The sequence below is a fragment of the Acipenser ruthenus genome, chromosome 2 (genome assembly GCF_902713425.1).
Source record: "Acipenser ruthenus chromosome 2, fAciRut3.2 maternal haplotype, whole genome shotgun sequence".
Classification (NCBI taxonomy): Eukaryota; Metazoa; Chordata; class Actinopteri; order Acipenseriformes; family Acipenseridae; genus Acipenser; species Acipenser ruthenus.
In genome coordinates, this window is record NC_081190.1 from 42,616,794 (window position 1) to 42,637,174 (window position 20,381).

The 20,381-nt window shown below is 41.8% G+C and overlaps 1 protein-coding gene across 2 annotated transcripts in view; it reads right to left on the reverse strand.

Annotated features, from left to right (window-relative positions):
- LOC117409426 (transducin-like enhancer protein 4) overlaps positions 1-20,381 on the reverse strand; it is a 107,017-nt gene that overhangs the window by 47,118 nt on the left and 39,518 nt on the right. Inside the window, exons 7-8 of one of the 2 annotated variants that reach the window (XM_034015452.3) lie at positions 12,805-13,006; positions 11,715-11,731 (exon numbers count right to left, since the gene is read on the reverse strand). In XM_034015452.3, the coding sequence (XP_033871343.1) occupies positions 11,715-11,731; positions 12,805-13,006 (219 nt within the window). Of the gene's footprint in view, positions 1-11,714; positions 11,732-12,804; positions 13,010-20,381 lie in introns of both variants that reach the window. The other variant, XM_034015451.3, reaches the window with a different exon arrangement.

The window sequence follows — 20,381 nt, forward strand, 5'->3', positions numbered from 1 at the left end:
CCACAAATGGTGAGCGCTAGTCCCACTAAAAGGAACGTCCCGCTCCAGGAACCTGCTATACTACTAACCCTCACTACACTTCGTTTGGGATTAAATAAAAAAATAATAAATAAAACACGTAATTCTGAAATCAGATTACAGTTCTACCTTAAGATGTTGTCTTGCGATCTTTAAAAGTAGGTTACAAACTTTCCTTAGGGTTATTCTTGATTGTACAACGCTTTGTGATAAAAGCCAATTGTATTGTATTGTATTGTATGTTGCATAATTAATGAAATACACATTATAAAGGTAATTAAGTGGTTTGTGTTATTTGTAACTTGGCTGGTTGAGAATCATCTTGCAGTCTTGTGGTGTCAGTTCCACCTGTCCGGACCGTCCTCTTCCTGTGCATGTGGCCGCAAACTGGTTCTGAGCAATATTATCTTTAGATTTTTCTTTTCAGTTCAGTCCATTTTTTTTTACATTTCTATGTCTCTTTGGCTATGACCTTTTGATGTATGGCTACCCATAGTGCCTGCTTTCTGGAAGCTGGAGTTTTGGAAGAGGCTGGACAAAACAAGGTATTATAATTTAAAACAACCTCCTCCACTAGAATTTCTAACTCCTCTGCGGGCACCTTTAGTTTGTATTGCCATTGCCTGCCCCCTGCAGAGGGCTGCACCTGTTGGTTGCTCATTTTCAGTCAATGTAAGCCACCTCCACCTTTCACAATAAGCCACTGACCAAAAGATACACCTGGACTGCCGGGGCTTTATATAATCACAGTGTTCATGGGTAAGTCTCGGACATTATCCTGCAAATTAAATTATCGCTCACAATACAAGTAGCGTGCACATTATGGTATGTAAATTTGCCAAATAGTCTCCAATAAATTAATGCGTTCCCTGCTAGTAAATGGGGCAGTAAATTTAGATTTAAGGTGCACGTTAGGCTCACTATTTAATGTGCACGTTACAGCTACATTTAGTGTCCTTTTGTAAATGAGGCCCTATATTTCCATTAAAATAAATGCAGACATTTACTAGGGGTGTGTTTTCTTAGACTCACCAAATCACACCCTTTTTTATAATTTTTTTTAAACCACAAATTCGTTTTTTGGAGGATGGTTAATAATGAAAAGGAAAAAGAAAAAAAGCACCAATGAAACTGAAATAGATAGGCCAATGCAACAAACTGTGCTTCACAAATTATTATTTGTTCAACTTCAGTGGACAGTTGTTGGATTAGAATATAACAAATAACAATGTCATACCCAATAGCATCACTAATCTATCCATGTACACCACCTGAGCACTGGCCATGCCCCCCAAGATATTTATTCATTTGTTCCACAAACAAACAATTAGAACATATTTTCAAGAATTAAGGCACCTGTTAGGTTATGTGCATTAATTTGCCCACAGGCAGTGATCAATTAAGATCTAACAAATTGCTACAGCGCACCTACTGGAACACAGCCCTTTAATGAACAGTGATGTGTGATTATTTTCTGTCCTTTATCGCAGCTCCTTTTATTTGCAACATCTACACATTTACTCACCCTGTTAATGTAAATAATGACATGCATACAGAAACTGTTCATTTATCATTTGGCAACTGGATGCATTCACTTGCATTTATTTCCAGTAGTTAGAAACCTCTAATCTGCGGAAAAGACCAACTATAAATTCTATAGCAGGGATTCTAAATATTAAGTATGGTGTACTTTGTGTAAATCGGTCCGATCTTAGTGTTTAGGTATTTTCCGACTGAATACTGCCAATGTGGGACTAAAAGCATATTTATAAACACAAACAAAACAAGTTAAGACTATGAGCAGGATAAAAGGATACATTACTTAATTTATTTTAGAGGGATAAAGGAATTCTAGTAGATGTGGCATCTGTGGTTATCTTAGGCATAGATCTGATCTGTTGAGATGCTGGGTTGAGGGTAGTGTAGCAGCTAGGAATGTGAGTGAGGTAGATTCAAGAAGCACTTTTTTTTTTTTTAGGGATCTTCCCAATGTCCTTTCACTTGTGCAGATGGGTGCTTCTTTGTATACTAAAGCATATTATTCAGCTACTTTATTACAGTGGTTAAATACCTCAGTAACACATAGTGGTCCTACTTGCACACGGTGACATTACCTGGGCTGCGGTTTGAAAGCAGAACTGCTAGACTCAGGGTTTTCAAAATAAGCTGGCGACCAGCACAATCCATCATCTAAAACGATATTTCGTCAGCTATTTATTTAAAAATACTACGATTATTTGTGTATTTTACCCCCCCCAAAAAATAAAGTATTCCTTTTTTGTTCTGAGATATTAGATGGGTAATGTCATGTATATAGGCTGTACTCCTTTAAGAAGAAAGGCATGCTGGGCTATCAGCTGATCCCATGTCAGCTGACGGCAGAAGAGGAGGAGGAGTTTGGAGAGGCACTGTGTCAAACTTGTAAAATAAATCTGGGTGACTCCAATACTTGGTACCAACAGGCAATGTAACATTTGTTCAAGTTTATCTTTATTATGAAAAGTTATTTTATTGAGGTTAATGTTTAACACTTGGCACACAAATTTAAGTGCATTACTTTAAGTATCTAAAAATCTTGACAAACCGTGCACGTCATAAAAAAATTGTATTTGTGACGTACCTTAAATTACGAAACTCTTACGTTATTTAAGTTTTCAAAGTGCTATTTTACTTAAAATGAAATATGCTTTTAAAAATAGGCAGTTACTATGTGAACGGCTGCTGTACATATTAGAAAAATTATATTTTTCTGTTGATGTGTCACATGACTCAATTACATCGTTATTCTCCTGGAAGGATAGGAAGTATTTTATTAATACGGCTGCAGCAGCTGGAACAATAACATGAGTACAGCTGCTGTACATATTAGAAGAATGCTGATGTGCCACTCTATGGCTACAGATCTTACATTGAAGCACCACCTGATGATGATACCAATGTATACATATGCCGTGTAAATGCTGTTTATTATTTATCACTCAAAGGCATGTGGCAATAACAAATTTTAATAAAGACTGAAGTCATTCAAACAAACATATTCTGTAACTAGTACTTATTTAAAAACGCAGTGCCAGGCAGTTGTGGATTCTTTGGCATCTCAGGAGTTGGCAGTGTTTATTTAGCAGACACCTTTATCCAAGGCGACTTACAGAGACTAGGGTGTGTGAACTATGCATCAGACAACTATGCAGAGTCACTTACAATTACATCTCACCCAAGAGACGGAGCACAAGGAGGTTAAGTGACTTGCTCAGGGTCACACAATGAGTCAGTGGCTGAGGTGGGATTTGAACCGGTGACCGCCTGGTTACAAGCCCTTTTCTTTAACCACTGGACCACACTGCCTGCCTTGTAGTGGTCCCAGTGGTCGTGTTGGTCCCATCAATAATTTATCTATAAATATGTTTCCAATTTTAAATTAAGAGACTTAAAAATAAAATCCAAGATGGCCGCTAGATGAAAGTTAAAGTGAGGTTTGGTGCGTAAAAAAGTATTTCTTACATGTTTAAAATATTCTTTTTTTTTTAATTTCAGATATGTTTAGGTTAGATGAAAATTGTTTACAAAAGTCTGTTTGATTTTTTGATAGTTAAAATCAGAAATTATGTCTGCTCACCCTACTGTAAGAGGATAACTACCGAAAGCCAGTGGTGGGTTCAACTAGAACGTTTGCAAACAGTTTTAAACTTTTTTCTGTTGGTGGTCTGTTCTCCTCAAACGTTTGCTAACTGAAGCGAACACTCTGAAGAGGTAGTTGCTTAAAACAATAATGGCGACAGGCTAGTAGAACATTTCTTTGACTGTGGGAGATGGACAAGTTGTCAATTTATAAGAACATAAGAAAGTTTACAAACGAGAGGAGGCCATTCAGCCCATCTTGCTTGTTGTTAGTAGCTTATGGATCCCAGAATCTCATCAAGCAGCTTCTTGAAGGATCCCAGGTTGTCAGACCCTCACAATTCTCTGTGTAAAAAAGTGCCTCTTATTTTCTGTTCTGAGCATACATGGATGACATGAAAACCATGACTACAACAGTACCCTGCACTAATCAGTTATTGGGCAAATTGACCAATAACATTGAATTGGCACGAATGCAATTCAAGCCCACTAAATCAAGGAGCATCTCTAATTAAAGGTAAAGTAGTAGATAAAATGTTCTACATTAATGGTGAGGCAATACCAACAGTGTCTGAGAAGTCAGTGAAAAGTCTTGGGAGATGGTACGACGGGGATCTAAAGGACACGGTTTGTGTGGGAGAAGTTAGACAACAAGCAGTGGAAGGATTTAAGAGCATAGAAAGCAGTGCTTTACCAGGCAAACCAAAACTCTGGTGCTTTCAGTTTGGTCTACTGCCGAGGCTGCTGTGGCCACTGACTGTGTACAAGGTTTTTTTGACAACAGTAGAGAAGCTGGAAGCTTTAATCAGTTCATACATCAGGAAATGGTTGGGAGTTCCACGCTGCCTCAGCAGAGAGGGACTTTATGGTAAAGGAATACTGCAGCTCTAACCGAGGAGTTTAAGTGCGCCAAGGTCCGACTGGAAATGACATTAGTAGTCACGCGACAAATGCGCAAGGGAGGCAGCACCTGTGTTGAAAACTGGAAGAAAGTGGGAGGCAAAGAAAGCTGTGGAGGATGCAAAGGCTGCCCTTCGAATTGGTGATATCATGGGGCAAGTTCAGCATGGAAGAGGGGGTCTTGGTCTCAGTTCAGCTCCTCCTATATGGCACAAGGCAGCCCCAGCTCAACGGAGGAAGCTGGTAGTCAACGAGGTGCAAAAGGAGGGAGGAGAGGATGAGGTGCTTAAAGGCCATTTCCCAGGCCAAGAAGGGAGAATGGATGAGATGGGAGAGTGTGGAACAACGCAAGATTGGCTGGCAAGACCTATGGACAATGGAACACAGCAGGATCAGTTTCCTCATCAGGTCAACATATGATGTTCTCCCATCACCACAGAACCTAAACATCTGGGTAGGAGAGGATCTCTCATGTCCTTTGTGTTCATCACCTGCAACATTAAGGCACATTTTGACAGGATTTAAGGTGGCTCTTAGCCAAGGACGGTTTACTTGGTGCCATGACCAGGTGCTGCAATGTTTGGCCTTAGCATTGGAAGACAAGTGAATAAGGAATAACAAGACAATATTCCTCTGTCCAGGAGAGCAACCACCAAGAAAAGGTGTTAAAACCAATCCTCACCCAGGACAACTGGAAGCTGCTAGAGACTGGAAAATGCTGGTAGATGTTGGTCAACTGCTTATTTTTCCACCTGAGATTGCCACCACTAACCTTCGACCAGATATTGTCTTGTGGTCTGGATCAGCATACCTTGTTCACCTGGTAGAGTTAACAGTGCCATGGGAGGATGCTGTAGATGAGGTGTATGAGAGGAAGAAACTGCGGTATGCTCAACTAGCTGCTGAAGCGGAACAGCGAGGATGGAGAGTCCAGGTTTACCCAGTGGAGGTGGGTTGTCGAAGATTTGTGGCACACTGTACAACCCGGTTTCTCAGAGATGTCGGATTCAGTGGCCAAGAGTTGCGTCGCACAGTGAAGAACTTACCTGAAGCAGCAGACAGGAGCAGCAACTGGCTGTGGTTGAGACGGAAAGATTCTGGTTGGGGATCTCAAGCACAATAGAAAGAAAGAAACGCTGATGTACAGGTAAGTAAGCTGGGCTGAGTTGAGTGGGGGACGGAGGGGGGTGATGCTGGGACACCAGAATCACCGTCGAGCCCTCTTGAGATGTTGATGGCTAGTCGACGAAACACCAAGGATGGAAGGTGCCCACTTGAAGACCCCTGAGATGTACCCTACTTCGCTCAATCCAGACGGTTGTCATGCTGATGCGCTGGGGAGACCTCACTGTGGTTGATCCCCGGAGCCAGCATCGCAACCATTGTGTGTGCTGATGCGTTAGGGAGGCAAAAATAAGCTGATCCCTGGAGCCAGCATTACACTTCAGCCATCAACACCAGACAGAAGGATATCTACATCATCATATGGAAGGAAACGCAAATGGATGGGAGACACAGATGGAGCAATTTAGATTACTGTAAAACTACGTCTTAGTTGGTGCTTATCTTGGCAAGAGCCGAGTTCAAATCAGCATGATCATCAGGGTATGTGAAAAAGTAAGTGAACCCCTGGTTTTATGAGCGCAATTAAGGGGATAATTAGAATCAGGTGTTTAAATAATTAGGTAGATCTTCAGGGGTGAGTTTGGGATGCCCCACCCTATATAAAGATCAGAAACTTTGTGAGTTTGGTCTTCACCGTACAGGTGTGTGGAAACACGTCATGCCACGATCAAAATAAATCTCTGAGAACAATCATTGATGCTCATCAGTCTAGAAAGAGTTACAAAACCATTTCTAAGGATTTGGGGCTCCACCAATCCATTGTCAAGACCACAGTCACTCTACCCAGGAGCGGTCATCCTACCAAAATCTCTCCAAGAACAAATCGGAAAATCATCAAGGAAGTCACAAAGAACCCAAGAGTAACATCCAAGGATCTGCAGGCCACTCTCGCCTTGGCTAATGTGAGTGTTCATGACTCAACTATCAGAAAAAGACTGAACAAGAATGGTGTTCATGGAATGATAGCCAGGAGGAAACAGCTGCTCTCTAAAAAGAACATTGCTGCCCGTCTGAAGTTCGCCAAAAAGCACATAGATGATCCACAAGACTTCTGGAACAATGTTCTCTGGACAGACGAGTCAAAAGGTAAAACTTTTTGGCCTCAATGAGAACCTCATCCCAACCGCCAAGCATGGTGGTGGGAGTGTGATGGTTTGGGGCTGCTTTGCTTGCCATCATTGACACAACCATGAATTCTGTATTGTATCAGAAGATTCTAGAGGAGCATGTCAGGCCATCCGTCCATGAGCTGAAGCTGAACCGAAAGTGGGTCATGCAGCAAGACCTACAAAAGAATAGCTGCAGAAGAAGAAATTCCGAATTTTAGAATGGCCTAGTCAGTCCAGACCTAAACCCCATCGAAATGTTGTGGCAGGACCTGAAGCGAGCTGTCCATGCAAGGAAGCCCTCAAATGTCACTGAGTTCAAGCAGTTCTGTAAGGAGGAATAGGCCAAAATTCCTCAAAACCGATGTGAAAGACTGACCAACAGTTACAGGAAACGCTTAGTTTAAGTCATTGCTGATCAAGGGGGTGCCACCAGTTACTGAATCTAAAGGTTCACATACTTTTTCACACATGGATATTGAATGTCGAATCATTTGTGGATAAATAAATGTTGAAAAAGTATCCTGTTTTTGTGTCATTTGTTTAATCAGGTTATCTTTATCTATTATTAGGACTTAGTTTAAGATCTAATAACATTTTAGGTTTGAAATATGTGAAAATCCTAAGGGGTTCACAAACTTTCTCGGCACTGTAGGTCTTTCTTCCATCCCAAATGTCAAAAGTCAACTGTTGAATGTGGTAATGAATTATCAGGGTGAGGCACAGTTTAATAACCTTTTACTGGGGGGGGGGGGGGGGGACAGGTCACTGTAGCCATTTAGCTATCAATAACAGTGCAGCATTGCATTTGACCCCTTTGCAGCAACCTGTGTTGCACTCATTCAGTTCATTCAATATCCCGTTACCTTGATAAGGAGATCTAACACCAATGAAATACTGTCATGTGGAAGTATTTCAAGTAAGCATTGGTCAGATTGAAACCTTTGTCCAAGAAATGCATTAATTTCAATAAAGCCCTTTCAGAACTACAGAAACATATTCCCAGAACTGCAGCAGCACAGGGGAATTGTCATAACCCAATCAAGGTAGCTTCCACTTTGTTGTCATACTCCACAAAAATCAAATGTTACCAGCCAGCATCAAATTGCCTAAAAGCACACTGATATTTTTTTTTCCATTATTAAACCCGTGGGCTTTGTATCCGATTACTTGAAGAGCAGGTCTAAATTGCAGCTATACATTTAAACCATTAAACACCCTCCTCCATTTAACAACCCACTACATAACCTCTTCAAAAGCAACAGCAATATTTCCTCCAATTAAACTTACTGTTGCAGGTTGGTTGGGCTAATCAAATATTTCTGCTGCCAATAAAATAAAATCAAAACACTACTTATAAAGACTAAATGTAACAATATGTCTTTACATAGCACTTTTTTTTCCTTGGATGGGATTGAAGAGGAAGAATTATTTTTAAGAAGTTCAGGGGTCATTAATTTAAATATGCACTGAACTTCTTCCTGACAGACTGCCAGAAATTACTTTGTGAACAGGCAGTACTGTCTCTAAATACAAATTAGATGAAATTAGGAGAAAAGTTAAAGGAGCATTACCCTGCTTGAATAAATCATTTCTAACTCGGTGTTGAGGCAGCTCAAAATTGGCACACTCAAGCTGTTGAACATCATTGCAAGCCGCCCAGCACAGGCGATCATAAAAAGCCTCTAAAAATGTATAATTTCTAGAAATTTCTTGAAAACAAATTTTAGTAAAAATCTTTTGTAGCAAAAGTTTTGCTTTTGTGGCTGAGGGGAAAAAACGTTACAAGAAATAAATGTCTACAGTTATTTATTTCAGCAATTTTTTTTACAAAACTCCAAAAATGCTGATTCAAAAGTATTCATACCCTTTGATGCTATGATAGTATTGTCTGCAAGGTGCTAGAAATGTCAATATAATAATGCAGAACCTAACTCTAGAAACCTTTTGTAATGTTTTGTGAGACAGCAGGGAGGGGGTTAAATCCTCCCTGCAGAAAACATGTGCAAATGCACATTGGTTGATGTAATTGTTTTGTTTTATTATTTAATTATCCCCTGCACCTGGTGATCATTGTAAATCAGAGCCAGGTGCAGGGTATTTAAAGAGAGCAGCCAGTCTGTTCTAGGCTGTTGTATAGAAGGAGGCAGATAGTGTGCTCTGTCTCCAAGCAGTCAGACAGAAGTCAGTGCTGTGTCAAACCTGTGTGGTTTAATTAAGTTTTGGGGCAGGGAAACGGCTTAGCCATCCTGTGTTAGTTAGGTTCCTGTGTGTGTAGTTAGTGCTCGATAAGAGCTAGGTGTTTATTTGGTTTTGTGTGTTTGATTTTTGTGTTTATTAAAAATAGCGCACCAGCGCTTAAAAATCCATTTCATTGTTCTGGGTCGTATTTTTAAAGGGGCAACGAACCCGAGTGAGTTGTGCTTTGTCACATATGGTGGCGAATGCGGGCAGAGTGTGTGGGCACCCCTACGACCCAGAAAATGGATTTTAAAGAATTGATCGCAATCATCAATCATAACACCGCTGCTCAGAAAGAGCAAACAAAGAAGTGGAGACAGGAGTTGGGGCTACCGGATCCGGAGCCGACGGAGCTGGACCTGCTGCTCCAAAGGTGGGAGCAGGCAGGGGGTGCCCCACTGACTCAAGCCCCAGAGCCCAGAGGGGAGGAGCCGCCGCTTCCAGAGCCCAGAGGGGAGGAGCCGCCGCTTCCAGAGCCCAGAGGGGAGGAGCCTGCGCTTCCGGAGCCCAGAGGGGAGGAGCCTGCGCTTCCGGAGCCCAGAGGGGAGGAGCCTGCGCTTCCGGAGCCCAGAGGGGAGGAGCCTGCGCTTCCGGAGCCCAGAGGGGAGGAGCCTGCGCTTCCGGAGCCCAGAGGGGAGGAGCCGCCGCTTCCGGAGCCCAGAGGGGAGGAGGTGAAAAGCATACCTCCACCACAGCCCCGACCACCACCCCTACAGTCCAGTTCGGCGCCGCTGCGTCCAGTCCCTCACCCCTTGCTCCTGGACACCCTGCCGGTCTTCCTGGACCTCCCTGTGCTGGACCTGGAGCCCAGGAGTCTGCAGCACTGGCCACAGCTCTGCCCCTGGTTACCTGCTCCGCTCTCCCCGAGCACCCAGACGTCGCTGGGCTGCTGCCAGACGTCGCTGTTTCTCCCCCTGTTAGCTGCTTCGCTCCCCCTGGGTGATCGGACATCACTGCGCCAGTTCCCAGGGGAAGACCTGTGTCCACTGCGGCATCCTCCAGTGCCCCGGCCTACGCTTCGGTCGGCCCCGTTAGCCCGGTGGGGTCCCGTGTCGCCGGTTTGCGGTCCCTTCCTGGCAGCGCCGGAAGGACCGACCCATCCTCAAGCCCGCCCGTGGAAGAGGGCGGCAATGGACATTGCTGGACTTGAGGCTGGGTGGTCTTTTAAGGGTGGAGGGAGGTGGCCGTGGTATGGCCGGTGTCTTGAAAAGACATGGGGGGGGATGTGTGAGACAGCAGGGAGGGGGTTAAATCCTCCCTGCAGAAAACATGTGCAAATGCACATTGGTTGATGTAATTGTTTTGTTTTATTATTTAATTATCCCCTGCACCTGGTGATCATTGTAAATCAGAGCCAGGTGCAGGGTATTTAGAGAGCAGCCAGTCTGTTCTAGGCTGTTGTATAGAAGGAGGCAGATAGTGTGCTCTGTCTCCAAGCAGTCAGACAGAAGTAAGTGCTGTGTCAAACCTGTGTGGTTTAATTAAGTTTTGGGGCAGGGAAACGGCTTAGCCGTCCTGTGTTAGTTAGGTTCCTGTGTGTGTAGTTAGTGCTCGATAAGAGCTAGGTGTTTATTTGGTTTTGTGTGTTTGATTTTTGTGTTTATTAAAAATAGCACACCAGCGCTTAAAAATCCATTTCATTGTTCTGGGTCGTATTTTTAAAGGGGCAACGAACCCGAGTGAGTTGTGCTTTGTCACAGTTTTTTTTCCTCATCCATAAAAGCAAAACTTTTGCTACAAAAGCTTTTTCCTATAAATTATTTGTTTGAGAAATTTCTAGAAATTATAAAATTTCCATTGAGGTACGTAAACTTTTGACTACAACTCTGTGTGTCTGTGTGTGTATTTATCTCATCATCATCATCATCATAATAAATCATCTTCAGCCTTTTTCAATACACTGCTGGATGAAGGCCTCCCCAAGATTCTTCCACAAAAGCCTGTCTGCTGCATCTCTCATCCACGTTGCTCCGGCGTGTTTCCTAATTTCATCTTGCCATCTTCCTGGAGGTCTTCTTGGTCGCTTTAGATCTCTTGCGATCCAGTCTAGTATATCCTTGGTTCAGCGATGGTCTGTTCTTCTTGCTACATGTCCGACCCACTGCCATTTCAGCTTTCGCTCTTATAATAACATTGCATACTTTTGTTCGCGCTCTTACCTATTCCTTCCTTTTCCTGTCTCTTCTTGTTATTCCCAGCATGCATCTTTCCATACGCCGTTGATTAGTTTAATTTTTGAGTCATTTTTGCATTGAGGGTCCAGGTTTCGCGTCTAAGTTAGCACTGGCAGCACGCATTGGTCGAAGACTTTCCTCTTGAGGCATAAGGGTAGTTTCCCTTTCAGAACCATATCCATTACACACACACATATATATATATTATATATATATATATATATATATATATATATATATATATACACACACACACACACATATATAAATTAAATAAATAAAGGATCTGAAACTACCAGTCCTCAGAGGTCACATGAAAATATAACTCCTTGGGTAATGGGGGTCACCGGTTAGCACAGAGGCTTACCACAAACCACCAAACCATACCTTAGCCCAACAATATAAATACTGTATGTGCCCTGCTGTGTGTTTACTTCTGATGATTCATAACATCTATATGTTGTTTTACACTAGGCAATAAACATACTTGTACATATACAAAAGTAGTATAGCATAAAGAATATTCTCTTACCTTTACGGAGTCTCTGTCTGTTGATGGAACAGTCCACATCATTAAGGCAGTAGTTGAAGGTTTCAATAAAGAAGCATTGGGGGGGGGGGGGTGGACATTAAAAGCAGTGTTATGCAAAACAATGTTAACAATTCTACATGTATTTACTGGGCTAATATCATTTTTGAAAAGGTTACATGCATCCCCCACCATCGCTGTAAATACAAAATTAGGGCCTTTTAAGTGTCAGGAAAAAAACACCATATGTACATGTAAAAAATGTAAACAGCAGCAAGAAGACTATTCAGTGCCGTATTGCTACTGTTTTCTACTATAAAAAAGTACTCTAAGCTAAGAGAAATGTACAAGATCCAAACTCCATGTGGTCTGATGGCATTTGCTTTCACTCAAACATGGAGTGGCTGAGAATGTGCTGTGTAATCAACATGGTATATGGTCTACCAGTGATAGTGATGAGAAAAACAGTTTTTCAAGATCTGCAGTACAAGTACCAGATTGTGTATGTATAGTTTCTGTGGAATTGGTATGGTAGGTCAGTGTCATTTATTCATTTTGAGTTAAACCTAACACTTTAAGTTCTATATGTTCATGTTGTGCAGTAAAATATAAAATCTCTGCATCATAATAACTTTATTCATACAGTTAAACTCGTACACAGCACTTTTCTTTTGTTATGTATCTATCCTAGTTGACTGGTTGATCGCCATTACGTACAGTGATAAATTAGATGGCAATGCACATTACAGATGCAGCTACTGTCACACTGTATTGCAAAAGAGATCATTACTACTGTGTACATAGCTGTAAAGCTTTTGGCTCTGAACACCAGCACTACAAAAGGTCAACCGTAATGATTCACCCTTTAAAAACTTCCAGATGTTCAAAAGCTATTCTGTTGATGTCTTTGGATGACAGCTTTGCAGAAAGCGGAGCGGTCAGGATTTGTAATTGCAAATGTATTTGTATTTTTTAAAATTGACATGTGTTATAATTGGTTTCTTGGCAGCACCAAAAAGCTGTGTATGTGTATAAAGATAAAATAACAATGAATATGAATGTAAAAATGAAAAGTGTGTGCACATGTTCCTACCTTTTTGGTGATCATTCTCATGGTGCTTTTTCTCATCTTTGATTGGTAGTTGAGGATGTCCACTGAGCACACTGGACAGGGCCAGGAGACCTGCACTGCTACCCATGGGAGGGATGGCCGGAGGCTGCAGACCCGAGGGGTGGGGCGTGAGGGGGACTGGAAGCCCATGTCCATGTGAGAGATGCTGAGCCTGGAGCTGCTGCTGCTGTGAAAAAAAGAAAGAGATATTCAATCTGTTCCTCAAAAACAACTTAATATCAAAATAAAAAAATAAGCAACCGGAACACATCGGGCAAGATTCTCAAAACTATTGACTCCAAACTTTCAAGGAGGAATTCTAAAGCAAATGGAAAACAGCTCAAGACTATTAAAACAGGTTTTCAAACTAGGGGGCATGGCAAGGTTCTCATTTACCGGATTGGTAAATAGTTGTTTCTGACTTCTTGGCAATTGTAAAACAAGGTGCGTCGTACCAAAGCTTCATTGAACAATAGCGCCCAAACCAACATGTGAACGCAGACATGAACGTGACTCTGATGGTATTTGTTTTCGCTAGCAATCGGTTGTGTTAACGTTAGACAGCCGTCTCAGCTTTGTATGCAATTCAGAGTATATTTTCCTTGAATGTGAGGCAAATGAATTGCAGAATTTTGCCTGGGTTCGACATCCGTTTTCAGAGAACTTTGTAGCAAAGGCCAAGATTGCTGCGAGTCTAAAAGAGAATTTAATCGACATTGCTGGTGACTCCGTTTTGAGAGATAATTTCTGTCTTCAGAAAAAGATGTTGTTGGGGAAATATATTTTTCTAAATACGTACTGTTTATTAAAAGGGGGAAGTGTGCATGGGGCATGCATCTCAGAAGGGGGGCGCAGCAAATAAATTTCTCCGAGGGGGGGCGGGGGGTGCAGCAAAAAAGGTTTGGGAACCTCTGACTTAAAAGCTATTCAATTAAATTAGTTTTTTGTTGTTAATTTTATTGTGTGTGTGTGTTTTTTTTTTTCTATTTCTGAAATGGATTCGAGAACATAGCCCACTGTCAAAGATTTATAAAACAGTGACTAAATTAAGCAAGTTGTTTAATACTAGTTTTGCAACAGTTACTTTTACAAATAATGGTGCACTTGAGCAATTGCTAAATATTTAATCCATGTTTTTTTTTTTTTTTTAAATATAAAAAAGCTGAAATTATTACAACAGATGAAAACCAAATGACACAAAAGGCCTTTAAAGCAGTACTGTTTAGGGTGGGGGGAAGAGACACAGCGGAAGCTAACCTATATTTTGAGAAAGTTAGTGATAGAATTAAATTTTCAGCACCACAGCATAGCATGTTAATTTAGGAGACAGAAAACATTCATTAATAACCCATAAAGGAAGCTGGTTGCAGCCACCATTTTAAGCCCTTTAAGTGTCCTCAGCGGTACTTGAGCAAATTACTAAAGAAAATCTAATGTAGCGAGGCTCGGGTCCTCCTGTAGGCTTGCTCAATAATGCTGAAATAATTGGGCACTCTGCGCACGTTTAGTGCTGCTCGAATGAAAAGCTAGAGGCCTGCCCTTGTACTCTTCTCTAGCTGCGGAGTCTGTGTTGTGACAGGTTTATTTGAGTGGGGCTGTGATGCATGCAACAGTAACTGTGCTGACAAGAGTTTCAAGTCTGTTTTACCAGTACACTGGCAACACACAGAGAAAGCCCTTGAGAAACTAGAAATGGAGTGCTTGACCTCGGCTAAGGCTGCATCAAGCTCAGTGCTGCACTAACCATTGTGGGGTATATGGTTTACTGTTGCTGTGGAGGGGAAGAAAATGTAATGCTGGTTAGTTGATATGTGCCTTATGTACTGATTTTCCAACATAATAAATCCCTAAAAGTGCATCAAGAGAACAATAAATATTTTATAGATTTTTGATCTTTTTACATGTTCAGGCATCTACTCAAATGCTTTCTTTTAAGTTGAAATCAAGGATGCATAAAATATGAAGACAGCTCCAATGACTAACACACACACACACACACACACACAATGCTTCATGACCCAGACTATGTACAGCAGAGATGAGAGCAGTGCCTAATGATTCTGACAGTGTGTGGCACTAAGAGAACAGTGCTTCAATGTGCCTGGAGGGACCACCCTCAAGCGAGGAAAGTGGACTCACTTCATCTCCATGCTTATTCAATCTGGGTCTTAGTGCCGATTCTGCTAACAGCCCTGTTACTGCAAGACAAGCCTGAACTTGATCCAGCCAATGCAGAAGATCATGATTTTATATAGCTCTGTGACAGGATAGCGTGTGTTGTGGTGACGTCAGGCCAGAAGCAGGAACTGAAACAGATACTGCAGGTAGGGTGCAATGGCTTTTGCGCCGTCTTTATTTTAAATACAAAAATAAAGTAAAAGATTTAAACAAAACACTGTGCTCACAGAGCAAAATAAATACTTAAACAAAACACAAATCATAAACCCAAAAATCGAACAGCCAGTACAGGTCAGGCTGGGCAAATGCCTTCACTGATCCTATACGTTTGTTTCGTTTTGTTTATTTTTCGCTCTCGCTCTCGCTCCTCCTCTGAACATCCAACCCCGCTCTGAGCCGAGAGTGGGTCTTTTATATTCGTAGCTGGAGCCTTAATTACCTATTAATAAATTACCTTATTAAGGCTCCAGACACATTCCCACGAGAGTTCTAGGGAAGGGGTTTTAACCCCATTCCCACGACTACACATTACAAGACCGACTCTCCTCTTCTGCTGGCATTCCTCTTCTGCTGGTGGACATGGGGACAGCAGGCATTCCTCTTCTGCTGGTGGACATGGGGACAGCAGACATTCCTCTTCTGCTGGTGGAAATGGGAACAGCTGCCTCTCGGGCTTTGGACTCCCGCGGTCCCCCCCGTCCGGGCGCTGGACGCTCGCGGTCCCCCCGTCCGGGCGCTGGACGCTCGCGGTCCCCCCGTCCGGGCGCTAGTTCCACCTTGCCCCATTCCCCGCAGGCAGGGCACAGGTTCTAGGCCTCGAGCACGCTGAGGCAAGCCTTCCAGCTGCCCTCCGGCTGACCCTCCTCCTTTCCTGGCCAGGGGCAGTTGAGGATCGAATGGCCCCTCTCCTCACAAAGCGGGCACCAACTCACCGTCTCCACAAGGCAGTAGTACTCATCCCAGTGGCCCTCCCTGTGCGCTGGACGCTGGGGAGGTTGTTGGTGCCTTCTGCCCATCTTCCTCTTTCCTCTGTCCGTCACCTCCTGGTCTTCCATTCAAAATTAATTTTTCAAAAAAAGGAAATCCTGCAGTACCTTTCTCTGGCCTGAGTCGGAGGCTGTGGTGGATCCCACGAAGACACCACGTGTGACAGGATTGCGTGTGTGGTGACATCAGGCCAGAAGCAGGAACTGAAACAGATACTGCAGGTAGGGTGCAATGGCTTTTGCGCCGTCTTTATTTTAAATACAAAAATAAAGTAAAAGATTTAAACCACAAAACACTGTGCTCATAGAGCAAAATAAATACTTAAACAAAACACAAATCACAAACCCAAAAATCGAACAGCCAGTACAGGTCAGCCTGGGCAAATGCCTTCACTGATCCTATACGTTTGTTTCGTTTTGTTTATTTTTCGCTCTAGCTCTAGTTCCACCTCTGAACATCCAACCCCCCTCTGAGCCGAGAGTGGGTCTTTTATATTCGTGGCTGGAGCCTTAATTACCCATTAATAAATTACCTTATTAAGGCTCCAGACACATTCCCACAGGAGTTATAGGTATGGGGTTTTAACCCCATCCCCACGACTACACATTACAAGACCGGCTCTCTCGCCGCTCTCAAACAGCAAATAATAAAAGACGGACCGTGCTCGACCGTCCGCACATAAACACAATAATGATTACGACGGACGGCTTCGTCCGCCCGCCTACAAATACAATAATAATAATAATAATAATAATAATAATAATAATAATAATACAAACTATATATATATATATATATATATACAAATAATACAGGGGCGGGGTGTACTCCGTCACAAGCTCCGAGTCAAGTTAACAATGATTTCAGATACCGATTTAAGGTAGTACATTAAAACCTGCCCTTGATAGTCCAGGTGCCATATATCTTCACCTAAAAAGTACAACTCCACCTTAAAAAGGACAGGAAGGGCAATTGTTCTTGAAACTTTAGTTTCTCTTGTTCATATCCAATGACCCACTGAACTATGCACAGGATTATTTCACACTAGAATAGCCTGGGTATAAATAAAAGAAGGTTTATGCAGATTAGATCATGGATGAGGAAGAACGCCCTTCACGCTACTACAGTTCTCAAAGAACCTCTTCCCAAGTCATAAATCTCCAGGCAGAGAGGGGTCATGCTCTAAAATTGCTAGTACTAAATAAACTTGAAGTAATGAAATAGAGAATGCAATGGCACATCATGTTCAGACCAGTCTTTAAACCTCTTATGGCACAATGTAAAATCTATCAGACTAAAAAAAAATAACCATTAATTCAAATCACTTTTGGCAACACCATCAAATCTGGGACCTTTGTGCAATGGTCATAGATAAATAGCAGCACAACAGCTACAGTAGACTTTGAATGTCCCCATAATTTTGGCCCTCATTTCAGGTATATGCTTCCTCAGCAGAATCTTTGTAAAACCATCACATGAATTAACCCTTTGCAGTCCATTTATTAAGTGCGTGTCAGGCGTGTCAGGTCCAATTTATTTTCACATGTGCAGTTAATTTTAGACGCGCTGTTTAAAAGTCAGAAAAAAACAACATATGAATCCAAATTAACATGTATTTATACTAAAGTAATACAAAAATGACTAAAAAAGATTTAGAAGGGAGAATGTTTTTCGAGATTTACGATTATACTGTAAATCACTTTCACGAATCAGCCCCCAAATGTAGTCTCCCATCATGTTCTCGTTATACTGTCCTTGGTAGCGGCGTTCAAAGTCCAGTATATCCTGGTGGAAGCGCTCGCCTTGCTCCTCCGAGTACGCTCCCATGTTCTCCTTGAATTTATCAAGATGAGCATCAAGGATATGGACTTTGAGGGACATCCTACAGCCCATTGTGCCGTAGTTCTTCACCAGAGTCAACCAGCTCCACATAGTTTTCGGCCTTGTGATTGCCCAGGAAGCCCCGAACCACTGCGACAAAGCTGTTCCAAGCCGCTTTCTCCTTACGAGTGAGCTTTTTGGGGAATTCATTGCACTCCAGGATCTTCTTTATCTGTGCTCCGACGAAGACACCGGCTTTGACCTTTGCCTCAGACAGCTTAGGGAAGAAGTCTTGAAGGTACTTGAAGGCTGCCGACTCCTTATCTAGAGCTCTGACAAATTGTTTCATAAGGCCCAGTTTGATGTGCAGTGGTGGCATCAGCACCTTCCGGTGGTCCACCAGTGGCTCCCACTTGACGTTGTTCCTCCCCACAGAGAACTCGGTCCACTTGAAAGGGTCCACCATGCAGAAGTAGCAGTTGCTTGAGTGGTCAGTGGGTTCCCACCAAATTCTTGGGATAGCGAACTTCATGGTTCTCTTTTCCCCTCTGTACCATCCTACAAAAATACATTTATTTCACCCATGACTAATGTGTAAGAGATTCTCGCAACATTTTTCATATATGATATATTTTTTCAATAACATTGAAAATTGTAAAACATTTTAAAATTAAAAACTTTTACAATTTTAAAAATTAACAAATTTTATAACATAAAATTCCGAGCAACATTTGTCCATCTTACCTTCCAGAGTTTTTTTGCAGTGCTCGCAGGTGAAATGAGGTGCCCAGGGTTTGTCTTGATCCCCGACAGGCATGCCGAAATATGCCTTGTAGGCCTCACACATCTTAGCAGATGCTTCCACGGAGTACTTTTTCGCTCTTGTCTTGATAAATTGGCCGCAGACATAGCAAAATGCGTCTGCCGGATGCTTGCAGCCTCTTGATGCCATCTCAGAAAAATGCAGATATGTATCCACTTAGGCAGCTGGAACTAAACTGAATTGGTGGGCTTAAGGCCCCTGTATTTATACTACTATTTATATTACTGGAAAGTTCTAGAAAGTTCTAGAAGTTACTCCAAGTTTACTCAGCACTGAATCTATCTGGAATGTTCTGGAAAATAGGTAAATTTCAAAATATCACTGTCCTGGTCACAAAAGCAAAGTTTGTGGGGAATAATAGCCATTTTCTATACTTTTGAGGCATAAGCAATTAGGAAATAACACTTACTACCCAGGAACCAAAAAAATAATAATATTTGTTATACGGTGTAATAATAATAATAATAATAATAATAATAATAATAATAGTCGTACATACCGATCGATCATCTCCGGATCACTCGTTTTATCACCAAGCTCCTCAATAATGTGATCCAAGTCATTATTTTATTACTATAACATCTCAAAAAACCTCTGCAAATGTCTGATATTCTCTGAGTGCTGATGCAGTAACAGCCAGCTTGTTTCCTTATGGCCGCCCCTATCTGATGCCAGGGACAAGTATGACTATTCATGAGATACGCCCTTTGTTTTTTTTTGTTTTTTCCCGACTTGTCTCGGCTCCTGTCGCTCCCACTCGGCCATTGAATGGTTTTCTCGTCTTTTTCCGAGAAAAAACGACTAGAAACCCGGTCCGACATTGGACCGGATAGGAATAATTGCAATGTCGGACCAGGTCCTACATAGGACCGCAAAGGGTTAATAACTATTACAAAGCCACAGGCAAAAAACTCTTGAAGTAAATATATGCCATAGATGTTTCACAAACATCTATCCAAATCGGTTTGATTTGGACGAACACTCATTATGTTTTTTTTTTTCCACGGTTATAACGGATTTCACGATTTCTGCGAAATATGTAGTTCCCGTGAACATTTCCATTTCTGAAAGACTAGTGTTAATATAGGCCGACATATTTTTTAGCACTTAAAAATAAATAAATCTAGCAAACATTTGCTTTACTGACACACTACCTGTCACATTTAGGAACCTGACAGCTGGTTTAATTTGCTTCTGGTAAATGATTGAACACATTGCATACAGCTGCACGATTTATTTTCTTTGAAAGAAAGACCACCAGCTGCATCAAGTATTTAAAAAAAAAATCAGGAATTCGAAACGGAACCGGAACGATAAAAAAACTGAACATATAACGCCATTCATAGTGGACCACCATTACTGCATCTTGTAATGTGCTTTGTAACAAGAAAATCCATAATACTTTAAATACAGAGAAATGCATAATACATGCTATACGGGGGGGGGGGGGGGGGGGAGGACGACCCAATGCATAATTTATTATTATTATTATTATTATTATTATTATTATTATTATTATTATTATTATTATTTATTTTCTTAGCAGACGCCCTTATCCAGAGTGACGTACAACTGTTACAAGATATCACATTATTTTTACATACAATTACATTATTTTTAACAAATTATTTTTTACATACAATTACCCATTTATACAATTGGGTTTTTACTGGAGCAATCTAGGTAAAGTACCTTGCTCAAGGGTACAGCAGCAGTGTCCCCCTCCTGGGATTGAACCCACGACCCTCCG